Source organism: Ipomoea nil, unplaced genomic scaffold (assembly GCF_001879475.1).
Source record: "Ipomoea nil cultivar Tokyo-kokei standard unplaced genomic scaffold, Asagao_1.1 scaffold1043, whole genome shotgun sequence".
Classification (NCBI taxonomy): domain Eukaryota; kingdom Viridiplantae; phylum Streptophyta; class Magnoliopsida; order Solanales; family Convolvulaceae; genus Ipomoea; species Ipomoea nil.
This window is the reverse complement of record NW_017617471.1, coordinates 9910112-9929633: the sequence shown is the minus strand read 5'-3', so window position 1 is coordinate 9929633 and position 19522 is coordinate 9910112. Positions and strand designations below refer to the sequence as shown.

General features: G+C 30.4%; 1 protein-coding gene across 3 annotated transcripts; it reads left to right on the top strand.

The window, feature by feature from the left end:
* The first annotated feature begins 12805 nt into the window (after positions 1 to 12805).
* On the top strand, positions 12806 to 14389 carry LOC109180999. Of its 3 annotated transcripts, none has more exons than XM_019330743.1 (2): positions 12806 to 13099; positions 13227 to 14389. In XM_019330743.1, exon 2 carries the CDS (start codon positions 13284 to 13286, stop codon positions 14187 to 14189), a length of 906 nt encoding a protein of 301 aa, XP_019186288.1. In that variant the 5' UTR covers positions 12806 to 13099; positions 13227 to 13283; the 3' UTR covers positions 14190 to 14389. The 3 variants fall into 3 exon arrangements, with proteins under 3 accessions (XP_019186288.1, XP_019186287.1, XP_019186286.1); XM_019330742.1 differs by having other exon boundaries at positions 12806 to 13130; XM_019330741.1 differs by having other exon boundaries at positions 12808 to 13099; positions 13188 to 14389.
* Positions 14390 to 19522: the final 5133 nt, after the last annotated feature.

The window sequence follows — 19522 nt, the reverse complement described above, 5'->3', positions numbered from 1 at the left end:
ATTAAAAATTAAAAAATTTCAAAATTTAATAATAAAACATAAGGCTTCCATAGTTATTTCTTAAAAACTATATACGAAAGTGATTGTAAAATTGTTCAAAATATTGTTTAAAACATCTAAATACATAAAAAACTAAAACTAAAACTATATACGAAAGTGGTTATTATTATTATTATTATTATTATTATTATTATTATTATTATTATTATTATTATTATTATTTTGGTATAGAATATATGAATCAAGATTCAAGAGAGATAATTGGGTTCCATTCAATTTTTTTGATTTTTTTTTTTCCACAAATGGAAACGAAATTAAGAAAAACAAGGACACCACAAGATGGTGGTCAATGCCAACCAAACATGAACAAACACACGTGAAGGCCACTTTAGCCAAAGAAAGGTTTCTATTAAAAATTCTAAATCTTAATTGCCACTCCTTTTCTATTCCCACACGCAAAATGAACTCGTAATGTCACGCGATTGAAATTTTAAACTTTTTGTTATTTTTAATAGGGTTAGATATACTCTCAGCTTTATACAAAAAGTTAATTAGACACTTAATATTTTAAAAGTTGTAATTGAACACATTAATATGTCACTTTCATGCATCAAAATTCAAAAAATCAGTTAGTAACATATAAAATAGCATGTTATTAGAATTCCGACTAGCTCCAAGGATAAAAATCATCAATCGACAATTAGCAAATGATCATTGTTCGCTTTCAACATTGAAGAAGGCGACGAATGATTGCCTCCTTCACTGACAAAGAGAGCAACCAATTGGTTACTTCCTTTGGGAAAGAAGGCGGCTAGCAGGTCGCCTTCTTCGTCAATAAAAGAAATGATCGATTAGGAGTCACCTCCTTTGGGGAAGAAGGTAACTAGCAGGTCACCGTCTTTGGAGAAGAAGGCAACTAGTAGGTCCCCTTCTTTAGGGAAGAAAGTGACCGTTTGGAGAAGAAGGCAACTGTTCGTCGATCATTGATTTTTATCTTCGAAGCTAGTTGAAATTTGTCGAAACATTAATGACTTGCTATTACAGGCCGCTAATCAATTTTTTAGCTTCGATGTGGGAAAATGAGTTGTATACTTAATTGCAACTTTTAAAAATTCATTAGTCTATTTGACTTTCGTATAATGTTTAGAGGCTTATTCAACACTTTTCTCCTTTTTAATTTTTTCATTTTTATTTAGTCAAATTAATATTTGCGATTGTTCATGAAATTGACTAGAGTTAATTTCAGCGGAAATGCCTCATATTAGCTTTCGTGGCAATTTCATGTTAGTTCTAGATTATCATTTTTGTCTTCCGTCATCCCACACTTTTAAATTTTGAACACTTTTGATTCTTCTAGAAACTTTTCTTGCCAAAGTCCATTTTAAGACAGGGTAAAGCCATCTAGTCAACTTCTTTTTCTTATCTAAAATGCATTTATACTATATTGATAAGATAAAAAACCTAATTTCTTAAACCCAAAGCTTTGTTCTTGTTCTCTCCTTTCTCAACCCAATGATGAAGCACAGAAGGGAAACTTTATCTTCATCAACAATGTCGAGGATGGCGTATCATTACGGTGAATGGCTTAAACCCCATCACCATCTTCCACATCTTCTACACCGAGTCTAGCATCCTCTTTGAGTCCCACATCATGGACATCGTAGCCTTCGTAATAGCGACCCCAGAGACCTAACCCTTACCCAACTTTGGCGCGTCAGCGAGCTCCGATACAAAACCGTCAAAGAATAAAATTACATATTTACATAAGATATTTAGATTCCGCATCTGGCATCCCAAAATGCTTAAAGCAGTATATACTAGTATATTGTAAAATAAATAAAATAAGATAAATTGTATTTAAATGGGTTTGTTCGTAAACAATCTTAAACGAACATTAAACAAGTATGTTCTTGAACATTATTAAACGAGCACTAAATGAGCATGTTCGTGAACGTTTTTAAACCAACATTAAATGAGTCTGTTCATGAACATTATTAAATGAATAATAACGAGCTTGATCACGAGCTCTTAGCAAACGAGCTTACAAATATTCATACTATTCATTTATTAAACAAGTTCTAAAATTTATTTATTTTTGTTTGTTTACCTCAACAAACGAACATAAACGAACGCTTACCTAACACAAAGACGAGTAGTTTACCGAAAGCTCATTTAGTCACTAACACCCCTACTTTTGGGGCAAGGAAAATGCAATTACATAAAATATTTTGTTAAAAGTTACGCTTTAGGTGAAGATCCATAATGAATTTTGTAGAACGAGATGAGTGATGACATTTTAATAAAATATGAGCTTCTATAATGCTTTTTGTTGTTTTTCTAAATATATATACACTATTAACTCATTTGGATCGATGGGTGCTAAGAATAAGCATATCTTGCACCAATTTGCTTAAATAATAATACAATTAAACAAACCAAAAATCGAATATGCGATTTTTATGTGAAAATCTAAAAGAAAAAATCATGAGTATTTTTAGGTTAAGTCGAATTAAAAAGTTCCATTATTCACAATGTGATGTTACATATACAAGGTAAAGTCCTCTTGAAAGTCATTAATGGAGTTTCCCCATCTTGTTAGTGAGAGAGATGGAGTCCCAAGAAGGAGGAAAGAGGAGAAGCGAGTATCGGAAATGATTCACTTGTTATTTTTGAAGGTTTTAAATAATAATAATAATAATAATAATAATAATAATAATAATAATAATAATAATATATCTATCTTGTGAATAGTTAATAAAAAAATATAGCGAAGTTAAATTGTCACGTATAGGGCCTGAGTTGACATGTTGGGCCATTCTTAATTAGTAGGCCTAAGTTATCATTACTCCATCGACAATAGTATTCTTTTTACTTAAAGTTCAATCGTACTTATTATGAAGAGCTCTCCTAACACTTGTTATTTTATTTCTAAAGTTCAAATTCTAGATCTTGTTTAAAGAAAATTAAATTTCTCGTACTTATACCATAGATTGTTGATAACTTTTACAATGTCATGTTTTGTATTGTAATGTCTTTTTTATTTTAAAATAATTGGCATTGTAATATGTGTTGAATTAAAATAAATAATTATTTATCCTAATTAGGGCAAAAACGTGAGACTCACGCGAAAAGAAACAGCGTTCAGCAAAGCATTGAAATCCAACTCAGACAGACAAAAATGTTGGCAAACAAAAACTAAAGAAAAAGGTATATCAACCCAACTACTCTTTTGGAATCAAATCCAACTTGTCAATATGACTATTTTACTACATGCCCAACCGAATCCAACTTAGCCATCTAAGATACACTTGTCATCCAAATTAATGATTACTTGTTTACCCTTCTTGTCTAGTTCAACTTAACAATATATTTGATTTGTAGTTCTGTTTTATATCTCTTTTCTTGGTACTAGTACATTTAAGAGGAATGAGACATATAATTCAAGTATTCAACCCAAAATAAGTGTTCATTTGTTAGGTTTACGTCTTTATATGAGAGCAGTTAGGTTACATTTGGTAGGGTTACAAGTTTTTGTTTCAAGGATCATTTGGTACTTTGGAATTATCGTTTGAATATATTTTCATTAATTAGAAGTAATCCTAAATACTTAACTTATCTCTTTTGTTCTCGATCACTCTACTATATGTGGCATGGAAAAAGTAGATACAATTTTTCTAACTCTTATTTTGTCACATTAATTAAATCGTACATCATTACATATAAAGAATTATAACAATTGATACTTTTAAAATGGAGTAAATACCAGTGGACATCCTCCGACTTTGGTGGCACTGCCACTTTTAGTCCTCACCTTTTAAATCAACCACTTCCAGTCCTCCTACTTTTTGTTTCTAACCATTTATGGTCCTCCGTTACACTTGGCAATCTAATTTCGTTTTCTCAAGGATAATTCGGTCCATTCTTGAAATTAAAATTAGCTGAAAATCAGGCATTTTAATGAATGCAAGGCGCGTAATTTCTTCCCAAAAAAAATACTTAATACATTAATTATGAAAGGACCGAATGACCCTTGAGAAAACGGCATTAAATGGCCAAGTGTAATGGAAGGACCATAGATGGTTAGAAACAAAAAGTATGAGGACTGGAAGTGGTTGATTTAAAAGTTGAGGACTAAAAGTGACAGCGCCATCAAAGTCGGAGGATATCCACTGGTATTTACTCTTTAAAATGTCACCGAACTTTGAAGGTTTTCATCACCAAAATGTTCGAAGGTTCTGCTAGAAACTTTTCAAAAGACTTATGGAACCTTGAAACTTTTGCTAGAACATTTGAAGGACACTAGTTGTACTGAAAACTCTATTGAAGATTTGCAAAACCTTGAAAATTTCGCTAGAAACCCCTTTTGCTTTACATGTTACCTATTGGCTCAAAAGGTATTACAACAACATATTCAAGGCTTTATTATACCAAGTTTTACTTGTTAGTTGTAGTGAATGCGTTTAATTCAAGTTATGTCAATTCTAATTTCACATCTTCAAGAATCTCATATTATCTAAACTTATTCGAAGGAAGATTTGACCCAAAAAAATTATAAAATTATTTTTAGAAATCTTACATTACAGAATGTCAAATTTATGGGGACCAAACAATGCATATAACATTCACTTATGTTCGTGTAATTATTGTATTGACCTATTTTTAGTCAAAATTAACTTAGAATAGGAACACTTGTTGATATTATATTTTACTTGTTTCTTAAAAAAAAAAAAACATTTTACTTGTTTCTTAGTCTTGATTGGTATTGAAGATTGTCACATCATGGAGATTCAAGGAAAAAAAAGATCCTGAAAGTTTCTATATATTCTTGGACGAGAAAATTTTTCAAATTTCTCAAATATGATCTTCATAAGAAATGACGGAAAAGTCAATCATAGTTCTTATTCATGTAGTTTTGACCATAATGTGCTATTTTGAATATAACTCTATCTACAACGATTTAACTGAGTAGATTAATTAAGGAGACATTAGGAAGGCATGCAACTCATGGGCCAACATCTTTCTAGGAAAAAAAACAAAAAACCTTTGTCAAATTTAGATGTTAAGGTACTTGAAAATTGAGTTGAAGTGAATTTGTCAAGTTTCTTTCTTTCTCATTTCATACTCAGTAAGTTTTTGAATTTATCTCTTACAAGGAAAGAATTACAAGTAGGTTTTAATTTTTTTCTATATATCTCTAGAGGAAATTTGGTGAAGGATGTTGAAATGAGCCATATCTTTCACAAAATTAATTGTCGTCCATTCATAGAAAATTTTGGTACATACTTCAATGGGGACTATATAGTCTGACTTTGAGTAAATTATATAATATTTTTGATGAAAAAAGTAATACTTTTAATCAAAATGTAAAAGTATTACACATTTTTCTTCAAAAGTATTGCATTTTCTCATATAAGTAATAAACATCTTATTCATGATTTAGTATTACATTTGCTAGTATAAGTATTACATTTGCATATTGATTCGGCCAGACACATCTCACGAATAAGGAACCGTGAGATGGTCTCACACAAGTGTGACCTTTTAGAGAGAATGTACGTAGTTATAGAGAGACGATGAGAATTGATCAAAAGAACATCTCTCTACCAGCTTTAATTTACAAGAAATACTCTGAAATTCATTTACAATATGGATTTCATTGATCTTTTTTTTTTTTTTTTTTTTTTTTTTTTTTTTTTTTTTTTTTTTTGTACAGAGGAAGGGCCAAGCCCCAGGAGCAAAAAGCAAAAACACGACCTAGTCCCCGGCCTCTAGCGGAGGGCATCCCCGTGGCATCACATTGGATAACCCTTCTTAAGTCTCCGGGGGGCAGGTCGAAAGCAAAACAAAATTAATATTAGGACTAGAATGTCTAGCAAGCCAATCGGCTGTTTGGTTTTGTTCCCTCAAAACATGACAACATTTAACGAGCCAATCTCTTCAATTCTCATCCAATTCTTACTCTCGGCAATGATGTTGTTCAACGACCCACCACCTCTAGCTGCGTAATTTGGATCATTAGTCCACCTTATGACATTGGTTGAGTCACTGAAAATGCAGATTTTAGAGAGGCCAAGTTGATTCGCCACTTTAAGGCCATGAAGAATAGCCCATGCCTCCGCCTCATCCGCATTACAATTGCCCAAATAGCTTTGGAAGCCCGTGACCCTTTAGAGAGAATGTACATAGTTATAGAGAGACGATGAGAATTGATCAAAAGAACACCTCTCTACCAGCTTTAATTTACAAGAAATACTCTGAAATTCATCTACAATCTGAATTTCATTGATCTTGAAGAGAAAAAAATCACTTGATGATTGTATTCCATATTAGCTATAGTGCAGCGGTGGGTGAATTAGAGAGCCCTGAACAACAGCATTGAAGATCTCCGAGCTCCATATCAATCCAACTATGGTGACTTTTCAGATAGGGTAGTTATAGTATAAGGTACATCTACTAGTGAGATTGTTCTCTTATTGTCTTTTTTTTTTGAATGCTTGTTCTCTTATTGTCTGTTTGATCACAAGTTGATATAAAAGATTAGATTCACGATAGTGGTCCCCAGACATAAATGTGATTTTCATCAAATTGGGTAAACAAATCTCCGTATGTTCTTCATTTACTTACCATTTGATTCAATTTCATTACAATGTTGATAATCTGAATTGTGAGCTGCGCTGTTTAACCAGTAAATGAATTAGTAGTGCAATCTAAACACACAATTTACTTAATCTCAATTAAATCAAGTATATTCGATAATCATCCCAGTAAAGTTTGTAATGCATGTCTATAAATTATATCAATATTAATTTTATTTTACTGTCATTCTTTTCTTTCTTAAAATTTTTATCAAAATTAGCCTGACATATAATATACTTCTACAAATTTTATCTGTATTCAAATAAATAATTCTTAATTTGACATTAAAATTCTAAAGAATTGGTGTTATACATGTCTAAATCTCGTACAAAACTTTGGTTCTATCCTAGCATCTCCTACGTACCTGAAATTTGAGTTTCTTGAAATTGTTCTCTTAGGGCATCCTCAATAGTTGGAGATTTTACCCCAGATTTTTGTGGGTCCTAACATCCACCTCATCATCCGCTATCTCACTCAATCACAAAATCTCTTCTTCCCCTTAGTTTTAAATTTTTGCACAACTTTTTATGGACCCACTATTTTATCCCCATATTTTAATTATTTCTTTATTTATTTAATTTATAAATTTATAATTTTATAATAAACATACGTAATTATGGAGATAATGCTATGAATAAACATACATAAATATGCGTATAACATATCTACAAATATAAATTTAATTTAATTAATAAAGATATTAATAAATATAAATAAATTTAGTAACAATAATTTAACTTTTTAAAAAAAAATTAAAAAAGTTAAATTAAAAAAAAAAGAAGAAGAAGAAGCTCGCCGTTGCACAGCGTAAATAAAAAAAAAAAAAGTAGTTTTCAATTGAAGTGGCCGCCAGTCCTGACATTTAAAAAAAAAAAAAAAGATTTCTGACAAATTTTGGGGTGTTGCAGGAGAAAGATTTTTCCAAAATGCAACACCCCCATTTGTCAAAATGTCTTAGGCCAAATTTTCCGGTTCCAAAAATTTTGTAAAATTTTCCTTTTGGGGATGTCCTTACTCCTTAGAATCTTATAAAAAAACTTAGTCTCAGTCATACTAAAAAATAAGTTTAGTGTAACAAAAAAGTTACATTATTATTACACATTTAGCTAACTCTATTAAACATATTTAGTCAACTCTATTATTATATTAAAAAGTTATATGTTTTGATTTAAAAAAAAAAACAAATAAAAATATTTTCTTAAATCTGTTTTAATATCATTATCATTTTAATATTGAGCAAATATATTAAACTTGTTTTTGTGTAATGTGTGATATTTTTAGTAACAATGCTGATAATACAGTTGATGCATGAACTAGCGCATTAGGGTTCAGATCGAAATCAGAATCTTCTGAAATTATTTATCACTTAAAGGAAGACATAACATAACACCAATCAATTATGCATTCAACAGTATGCATGGCATTGGCCTGTATACATGTTCATTTGTATTATTATTTGATTAAAAAGAATATAATATTAATATCTATGGACACAAATTTAATAAGAATTAGATTGTGATGTTATTACCAGAATAAAAATTCTATTGATGTTATAAGTTGCATGCATCAATCATATCGCTTATATCTTGTGCTTTGGTTCTTATACTTTTAATAAATTATTTTATATTGGGAAAAGGGTCAAATAGACCCTTAAACTTTAGCTTAAAAGTCAATTAGGCCCTTAAATTTTTTAAAGGTGCAATTACACCCATCAATAATTCATTTAGGTGCAATGAAGCCCAAAATCAGGTTAATGACCTGCTATCACAGGTCATTAGGGTTCAGGTCACCTTCTGACGAATTTTTCGACAAAAAAAAAAATGACATTCTCCGTGACCGGCGACCGTTTGTCGGTTGCTGGTCACTTTTTTTTGCCCGGAAATTTCGTCGGTCGGTCGCCGGTCACTTTTTTCCTGTCAGAAAATTCGTTAGAAGGTGGCCTGAACCCTAATGACCTGTGATAGCAGGTCGTTAACCTGATTTTGGGCTTCATTGCACCTAAATGAATTGTTGATGGGTGTAATTACACATTTAAAAAGTTTAGGGGCCTAATTGATTTTTAAGCTAAAGTTCGAGGGCCTATTTGACCCTTTTCTCTTTTATATTTGACCCCTTTTAATTTTTAATTCCCTTCACCAATTATTATCTAACCGTTAAGTTATTATCAAAATTAAAATTGTGCTAGTGTAATATGTTGCATTGATAACTTATACTTTGTGTTATGTTATTTATAGTTTTACAAATACTTTTTAATTTTACTCTTCTTTTTTATTTTTTTATTTTATAGTTTTACCTACACTTTTGTCAATCTTAAAGATAGGATCCGTTAAAATCTTTTTTATTTTCTTGCTACCTATTGATTGTGTGTTCGAATTTATTTCCAAATTGCATACTTTTTGGAAGGTGTTAGCAGTGTATATAACTTAAGCATCTTGTAAATGTTAAAAACCAATTTTTATGTTGTTTTTTGCTTTTATTTCTTTGAGTTTTAACAAAATAGAATAATTCATATTGTAATTACAAGTGACTATTTGATATTATAAATTATTGAATATTGAACATGTTTGATGATGACTTTAATGTTAGGAAATATTACTACAAAAATAATATTTCTTGGAAAAATAAATAACAAGCACAAGAACGAAAGAAATTTTCTGGTTAGGTGGTTAGTACGAGTCGAACAAAACACTCTTTTCTTAAAACCTCATTTGCTGTCTCCCAAAGGATGTTACAACCTAGGTTTCTCAGGATAAAACGTACTACGATTCCAAGTTTGAGCACTCAAATAGTGGAACCCGGCGAACTAGAGCGTGAGATGAACACATGAGGATAAGAAAGGAGGCGGAGCACAGTTTCGAGAGAGAAAAATCTTATTTTTGTTGTGTGTAAAATCACCTGATCAACCAAGAACTTATATAGGAATTGAAGAATTCAGTAGCATTCAACATGACATTAAAAACTGGTATAAAACCAGTCTTGTAACCTTCAAAACTGACAATTTAATCTGGAGATTAATTATTCCGTAACACATGAATTAATCCTCCAAACGGTACCACATAACTTAGCCAGCCCGCGTACACGAGTCAAACATTTTTAGACTCATTTTAGGATTTGATTCGGCACCCCCTACACGCGAAAAAGAGCCTCGATCTATGTTATACAAGTGAACATGCCTTAGAAAGGCTCTTGTATAAATAGTGGCGCAAACCCACTTCCCAAACTAATGTGGGACAAAAGCTTCATACAAACTTTTCCACCTTCATTTTCCAATAATTCTAATGGGTCTACTTTGAGAATCAATTTCTTATTCACCCATTATCCGTTTTGAGTCTAAAATATATCAATCTTTTTGTCTCACTACGAAGAACCCGAATCCACTTTAACCCGACCCAAATCGGAAGTGTACCCCATTAATATTTGTATCACAAAATAGCCGCTGAAATGTCATTTTCATGTTATTTTTTCCAACAATTAATTAATTACTCAATATACTTTAAAACTTTTTGTTAGAATAAAATATTATATTATTCAAGGTGTTTTGGCAAATAGCTGTTAACTGATAGCTATTAGCGGATTGATTTGTGAGTTTAACTAGCTGATAACATTAGCTGATTGTAAAAAATGTTTAGTAAATTAGTTGTTAATTGATAGCTAATTAAATGCAAAATGACCTTTAATAATATAGAGCATCATTTATGGTCAATCAAGCTAAAATTGACTGATAAACTAACTATGTTATCAATCAATACCAATAATAAATCATAATAAAGTTCTAAACAAACTATTTAGTTTATCTATAATAATTTGTATTTATTTTGATAATGTAATTGTATTCTTTTATATTTATTTATTTGTGTAACACATTTCATTTGACTATGTAAAATATAATAAAAATAAATACGGAACAATACGATATATAATATGATGATGGACATAACGTGAACGCTGGTGTACGTCATCATAACAGATTACAGGTGCCAAGTGTATCATAGTAGCCTAAAGAATACATTATTTTGCCAGCCTAGTTAACAATATAATGGGACGGACAATTAAAGGTTCGCGTTACGTACACAAAATAATTTTTATTTAATCAAGACTTTTATAGAATTTCAAAAAAATTTTAAGTTATGAATTTTAAATTATTTTTGTAGAATTTTTTAAAATCTTTCTAAAATTTTTTAAAATTTTTTAAATTTTCATCAACTGTGTACTAATCTATAAAAATTTATAAACATTTATACACTTTAAAAAAAAAATTAATATTAAAAAGTCTACCAAAGTCAAAATTCATTAGAATTCTAAATTGAATACACTCATACAAATATTTTATAACTTCTATTACGAAGTAATACATTATTTATAATATTCTTACAAAAACTTTTTATAATATATATTTTCAAAAAAAAAAAAAGCTTTTTTATAATATATAATGTATTTTTATAAATCATAAATAAATTAAAGCATTGCACAAAAAATAAAAATAATAGGTATTGATTGCATAGAATTATGTTAATGATATACAAATTTTGATCTAAAAAATTAAGGTCAATTCTGTTGTGACCAACTACAACTTGCTATTGGTCGCAACAAAAGATTTTTGCTGCGAACAACATGTTGCTGTTCATAGCAACTTCTTCTTGTTGTGAACAACAATAAATTCTTAATGCTGTTTGTAATAACTTTTTGTCATGATTTTTTTTTTAATTATAAATATGTATGAAAATAAAGAGATAAAAGAAAAAAAAAATATGAGTATTTATGAAAGTTTTGAAACGCACTGTAAAATTTGATATGAATTGATGAAAAGTTTGTGTAGATCGAAAAAAAATATTTGTAGGGAAAATTGAAAATTTTGGGTTGGAACACAAAGAGTTGATGAAAAGTTTGTGTGGTTCGGGGAAAAAAAAAGTCCGTAGGAAAAATTGAAAATTTTGGATTTGGAATACAAAGAGTTAATACCGCCTATAGTGAGGGTCAAACCCACAATTTCCGATATGAGAGAACAACTTGTGTCAGTGGACTACAAAGTCCTTGGCAACTTTTAAAGTATTTAATAGTTTATAAAAGTTGTGATTGAATACCCTACACTCCGTTAAAGATTAGAGAATTTTACATTTTGATCCCTCTATTATTGAATATATTGGTTTCAAAATTTCAATTTTGGTGCATTTTATTTCTTATTTTATGTTATTGTCACATACAATCTTGCTTTTTAAATTTTTCACGTTACATTGTTTACTTTCATTTGTTTGTCACAAGTATTCATTTGTTTAAATTTTGCAATTTCATCATTTAATAAGTATGACTAATATGTAATTCTATCATTTAATAAAAGTCCTTACAAGAGAATAAGAGAAATTACGTTTTGAAAAATTAGTTATTTCTATGTGACATTGTTTATGTGTATTTTCTTAAGTAAAAAAAAAATTAAAATTGTAAAATTAACCACCATCAAAGTTCGATCTTATAATCTTCTCTCAAAGAAAGTCACAAAGGTATCACTTGAACACAAGAAGCTTGGCAAAGAAAATTGTATTAGAAAACAAAATATGACCAGCAAAGTAGTGAAATTAAAATTTAATGATTTAATGTAATAATATCATGAAAATTGTGGGGTAAAATAAAATTTGTTATTCATCCAAAATTTTAAATATTGTACTCCATTTATCTCATGTCTTGTTTACTATTCATTTGTCAAATTAACTCTTTCTTCTTTGGTTATTTTCTTTAGTATTTTTATTTATTTTTAAAATTGATATTTTTGTGTTTCATACTACTTTTAATGTAGTTTCTAAATATATAAATTTAGTATATTAATATTAAAATTAATATTATGAAAATTTGAATTAAAAATAATTTAGTCAAATTTTATTAATGACACATAAAATGTGACAAAGAAGTAATCCCTTTGAGGTAAAGAAAAAGATGACACTCTAAACCAAATAAACAAGAAATAATTTGTAATTAAACCAGCAACCTTTTATAGAGACAATCTGTCGCTATTACATTATGATGATATTTGCTTTTTCTTACCTCCATTTCTTAATTCCATCTGTCACCATCTGTAAATGTATTTGCTTCGTATTTATATACATGTATATATCTATGTGTATTTGCATACATATATGTATAGGCATCTTGTATGTATTATGTAATGACAGTGAAATGAGTCTGAGTAGTCTACTTTTTGTCTGCTTCTCTCTCTCTCTCTCCTCATCTCTCTTAATCAATTTCTTTACCCCTTTTTTCTGTTTTAAATTCTACACAGAATACTTTCCCCAAATTTGTCTGTAATTTAGAGGGTCTATCCTCCTTTCTCCTGAACTCCAAATTACTGGGCTTGAGCGCCCAATTCCCAAATGCCTCTCAAAAACATCATCTTTGGATAAAATCAAGACTTTTCTTGAAGAACTTGAAGGCATTTTCCGATGTGGGTCTCTGTTATTTTGACTGGATAGTCGAGGTATGTAACTTTCTGATGCACTCAATTGAAGGTGAGCTTTTCTGATTCTGAACCAATTTTAAAACCAAGATTTGTTTTTTTTTTAAAGAATTGTTTGAAGAAGCCAAATCTTTTGTGCATAAATCAGTGGGGAGAAAGGGGAAGAAAAGAGGAAAAAGTGTTGGAAGGCATTAAGAAATAAGAAATGAGGGATTTTCCTTCTTGTTTTGGGGAAACTGGTGTTCAAGTTGCTGATTTTTCATCATCAAGTGCTAATAATAAAGCTGCTGCTCAGAATTTGGTGACTTGTATATATCAATGTAGATTGCGTGGGAAATCTTGCCTGCTAAACGTTACATGGAGTAAGAATTTGATGGGGCAGGGCCTTAGTGTGGGGATTGATGATAACACCAACCAGTGCCTATGTAAGCTTGATATAAAGCCATGGTTGTTCTCTAGGAAGAAAGGTTCAAAGACTTTAGAAGCATATTCTTGTAAGATTGATGTGTATTGGGACCTTTCATCAGCTAAGTTTGGATCTGGCCCCGAGCCGTTGCAAGGATTCTATGTGTGTATTGTCTTCGAAAGGCAAATGCTTCTGCTTCTCGGTGACATGGTAAAAGAAGCTCTCAAGAAAACCGGGGCTTCCCCTGCTGCTTCTGGGGCTGTTTTTATTGCCAAGAGAGAGCACATATTTGGCAAGAAGATTTTCGGAACAAAGGCTCAGTTTTGCGATAATGGTAAAATCCATGATCTCGTTATTGAATGTGATACGAGTGGTGGCAGTGATCCGTACCTTGTGATCCGTGTGGATCGTAAGCCAATGATGAAGGTGAAGCGGCTTCAGTGGAAATTTCGGGGTAATCATACCATCTTGATTGATGGCCTTGAGGTAGAAGTGTTTTGGGATGTCCATAATTGGCTTTTTGGTACAACTTTCGGGAATGCAGTATTCATGTTTAAGACTAGTCATTCAGCCGAGAAATTGTGGGCTAGTCAGCCTCTTTGTGATCCCCAGACACAGCATTGGTCCTGGTCACAGCGATTCCGGGAATCCCAGTCGCCTAGTCTTGATTTCTCACTGTTTTTGTATGCTTGGAAGAATGAATAGGGGATTCGGGGATTCAACCTTGACTTGCTAACATTATACTTGTAGTGAGTTGTCATTTATTGAGTATGTAATTTGATTTAAACTTTATTGTTTTGTCATATATTCAATTTCTCAATTAGTTCAAAGAGATCAGATACAGAGACAATTTTTCATCGTTTACTTGTAAATTATTTAATTGAAGTTCTTGTTCATTTGCCTAATTCCTTTGGAAAATTATAGTAAATTATTTCATTGTGGAAATTGCAAAGGTTTCTTTGTATGTATTGGCAGCCGATTTATAGTCTGAATTCTAAACAATGCTTGTGATATGACTCATTTTAAGGAAATCATCATACTCACACTCTCTTTGGTGTTAACACTACGGGCTGTAATTTCCTCTCTTTCAACTTATTCTTTATGTTTAAGTAATACCAATCACTTAACTTATTTCCTTTTTCAGTTCAACTAATTATAAGCTGTCTATCACCATTCTGTGATCTTCTTGCAGATTTATGTTGCAAGCTCAAAAGATTGTGAAGATATCCGCACTAAGTGAAGCGATTGTTATGGATTTCGGTATGATTTTGACTTCACTACTTTGCCTGAATGGTCTGTTGTGTCTGATTCAAGTGTTCTAGGTGTTTATTTAATAACTAAATACAATACAAATAATTTTCATTCTTCAAAATAATAATAATACCAATGATATCATATTGTTTATTTATTTATTTTAAAAAAAAAAATTGAGGATGGGGCGGGGAGGGGTATCCCCGTCCCTGCCCCCGATGGGAATGGATAAAACTCTGTTCCCGTTCCCCGTCACCGTTGAGGCGGGATTGGGGTAATTGCCATCTCTAATAAACACTGAAACCTAAAGCCAGCATATCCAAATTACTCCCAGTTATCTTGCATCATTTTGTTGTTCATACAAAATAACCTTTGAATTCAAAGAATTATTGCTAATTATCCTTTAGTTTTGTTTTGGTTTCTGTTTATGTGGTCTTATTCAAAAGGGACCTCTTTTCCACCAGCAACTGAACCTGCTTTCACACTCTTGGTAAGCCTTTAAGCTTGGCATAATGAGGAGTTAGCTGTCATGCTTTTTTAAATCAATTTTGAATTTAGAAGGATGAAAGCAATAGGAGGTCAATATTAATTCTTTTGCTGGATTGAACTAATAAGACCTTAACTTTTAAGTTTAAGATTTGGTAGCACTTTTGCCTTTTGTTTTGTATTTCTATTTGAATCTATGACAAAAATTGCTACTTTCCTTCCTCTACCGTTGTGTTTGTTCCATTTCTTGCTTCCTTTGGAGGATATCCCACAGAAGTTTATCTGTTCCTTCATATTTTGTACCATCATATCCAGGCATCTATGCAAGATGGATGTAGTTATTGAAAGCTTTTTTGTTGTTAATAATTTTTAATTAGAGGTCCATAAAATGAATGAAGTTATGCAATTTTGTTTTGTTTACAAAACTCAGACCATTACAACTTCAAAGTCTGTATTAGGTCTCTGTTAATCTGTTATTTTCTTTATTGCAAATTTTCATTAGAGGATTAGCTAGAAGCGGAGAACCAGTTTTTCATGAAACACAGACTTGACTAATATCCACCATTGATACACGTCATATATTAATGGTGAGTAACCACCATGTCAGGTCCTGGTCAACGAAACCGGGCCTAGGCAAGAAAAGTCGAGCTGAAAGTGAATGAAAGATTACAGTTATAGTGTAGTGTGTTATAGTAGAGAGATCTCTTTACTACTTGGGACCATTTTCTACAGTTCCAACATTTATTTCAATATGCAATTAGTGTGTTGGCATATTTAATGGGGATTCATCCTCAAGGCCACAATACTAAGTACTAACTTGACTCATGGTTCATGCTTCTTGTAACTATATTCTTTTGTTCGATCGATCTCCTAGCAGTTATTTCCATATGGCAGGTGGAAGGCGATCATATATTATGTTAGGAGTGCTTTTTTTCTCTTTGATTTTGTGTTCTCTTTGATGCCTGAGAAGTTGGTTTGTATTTATCTGCTCTGAAAAGCAGCAAAACGAATGAAACTTGATGCTCGATTTTCTCCCTTTTTCTAATTTCACTTTGCTCGTTGTAGTCATTCGTTTGCCTTTCCATCCATTTGTTGGCTGTTAAATTCGAGAGTAAATGTGTAATTTCCATAATCCCTCTTTCTCTCACTCCCATGCTTTCACCAGCTTCCATTAGCTAGCTTTCTACAATTGATTATCAAAGGGTAACCTTCTTGAAAGCTAGCGTATCAAGGGCATCTACATATGCTTCGCTTCATCTTCATCCTCCGCAGTATCATTTGTGCTGCCAAAACTCCCTGCTTTGTTTATCTTCTTGCTCAAAGGCTGGAAATAATGCTGCGACTCACGATGAAGGCTATCCATTTCACTCTTTGCAATAGTTGGAGTTTCAGGAGCTTTATTAAAATTCTTCTGGCTGGTTAGCTTTCAAAGTTCTACGTCTTTGTAAAGAGGAGTTCTACTACATAGACTCCCAAAATTCTACTCCCTCATTTGTACTCCCTGAGGTGGCAAATCAGGATTGGTTATTTTCATCATGTGGGGTCCACAGAAAAGTGTCTACATCAAGAGCATGTGAGAGGGAGTATAATTTGTGAGAGAGAGTATAATTTGGGAGTTTAAAATGGAAGTACATCAAGTATTTTCCTTGTAAAGAGGGTCAGACTTTATAAACACCCTTTTAAACCCATTTTTGCTCAACTCACATTAAATAGGCACTAAATCCAATGTAAATCTCAATCATCCCTACATTAGACTACTCACTCATCATCTATATATATATATATATATATATATATATATATATATATATATATATATATATAAAAGTAAAATCCTCCTAGCCAATTTTCCCCCCAAAACTTAGGGGCATTTTTGTAATATCAAATATTTAGACAAATATGGCATTTCAATAATATTAAAGATTTTACCTTTCTTGACATTTCTTACCATTTTATAATTTCAATACTAAACCCTTTTGATCTCATCCATTGTGTATAAATACACCTTATATGACTATACACAACCCCAACTAAGGTTAATTATTTCATTGATTTTTGCTAATCATCCTGTGATCTTCCACAGTTGAGGTTGATACGTGATTTGCACGGGTGAGATTTTCATTATCTTAGTTTCTTTTATTTTTTCTTCTTTTTGGGTTTTGTTTTGTTTTTATTTTTTTTGTATTTTCTGATTTTTAAACAACAAAAGTGGTTCGTAAGAAAAAATGTTGATATATTCTTTTTTTTTTGGTCTATTTTTGTGGAGAAGATATGGATCTAGAAAGATTGATCGGGAAGCAATAGACTTCTAATCATCATGTGATCTTCCACAGTTGAGGTTGATACGTGATTTGCATTGGTGAGATTTTCATCATCTTAGTTTCTTTTATTTTTTCTTGTTTTTGGGTTTTGTTTTGTTTTGTTTTGTTTTTTTTTTTTTTTTTTTTTTTTTTTTTTTTGTATTTTATGGTTTTTAAACAACAAAAGTGGTTCATAAGAAAAAATGTTGATATTTTTTTTTTGTTTGTCTATTTTTGTGGAGAAGATACAGATCTAGAAAGATTGATCGGGAAGCAATAGAGTTCCTTGCTCATCAAGATGATAAAGTTTTGTGATCGAGGGACGAATTATGTGTATATGTAAATAAATATAGACTTACAGAGGGAAGCATACTAAGAATACAAACAAAACCAAAATGAAATTAAAAGCATTTTTTAGTTGTCAATATATCAAAGCGTTGGACTTTGTTTCGATTCAATTTCTCCGTCTTTAAAGTGTACATTTTTTGTAATAAGAGCAATGTTGCAAAAATCGCGCCTAGGCACCGATTAATCGGCGCCTAGGCGCTAGGCGGTCGGCCACCTAGGCGCACTAGGCGCTCTAGCCGCTGATTAATCGCTCTAGGCGCCCGCTAGGCGGTCCCTAGGCGCCTAGAGGGCGCCTAGCGATTTTTTCAACCTTGAATAAGAGAGTAGTTTGTCTCTCTCTTCAAGACGTTTTTCTTGCCATTAAATTTTTTTTTTTTTAGGAAAAAAATGATTAACTATTGTGGCTTTTTTTCAATAGAGTATTATTTTGATTTTATTCTTCATCTGACATTCCTTGATATAAAATCACTTTACTAATGTAAAATAATGTTATTGACTTACCATGTTTGCTTCGATATGCTAAGCCATTTAAAATTTAATACGGAGTAAAATTTATAATTGTAATACTTCCGTAATAATATTGAATAAATATTAATCATATGTTTAGATTTAATAATATATTATATTAAAAGAATTATATATTAATTTAATATAGTGATGGTTAATACGGGTAAACCATATATAAGCAATATTGTACCTTAAGAATATTATACCTTAATTATAAAAATTCTACCTAATAATTTTAGTATTAAATGTCATACAATAATTACCATAAACAATGTTTAATAATTGCCAAATTCTATTATGCAATAAAAATTACTATTATAAAATCTTTTGTAATATGGACACATTATTTTTAATTATTTCGATTTAATAATATTATATCTTATGTATAAAAATTCAAATAATACTTTTAGTACTATTGAATATATTGATTGACTAACAATTATTAAGGCAATTAACAGATATTTTGATTTAAAAAGTTTTCAAATATATGAATTATACATAGTAGCATGGAATCAATTAGTAAGACAATTATATTAGGTAATCTAATAAATAATTTACTTTTTAAATTATATCCCCTCTTTAATAAATTATACTTACCTTAATAATTAATTATTAATATTATTACTTAATAATTATATATTGATACCTTTTTTGGTGTAATTATTATGGTAATTTATATACATATATATTTTTATACTTAATGTATAATATTATTGGCATGAAATAAATTATACGTACCTTAATATATAATTAATTTTTAATATAATTACCTTATTTTTATTAAAAATAATTATTCTGATAATTTTTCTTTCATTATTTTGTGTGATTATTATGGTAATATATTTAAATTTTGGAAGAGATTATTACAAATATTATAATTAATATAAGTAATATAATTAATAAAATTATTATGGTAATTGCCACAATATTTGGTAATTATAATTAATATAATTAAAGAAATTGAGAAATATAAGATTTCTTCCCTAAAAATATTTGTGACAATTTCATTAAATTACAATTAATAAAATATGAAATATAATTAAAGAAATGAAATTATTAAATTAACAAAACATGAATATTTATAATCATACATACACTTATGCACTATAATAATCATGCAAAATTTAAATGCAACTTTTTAAACTT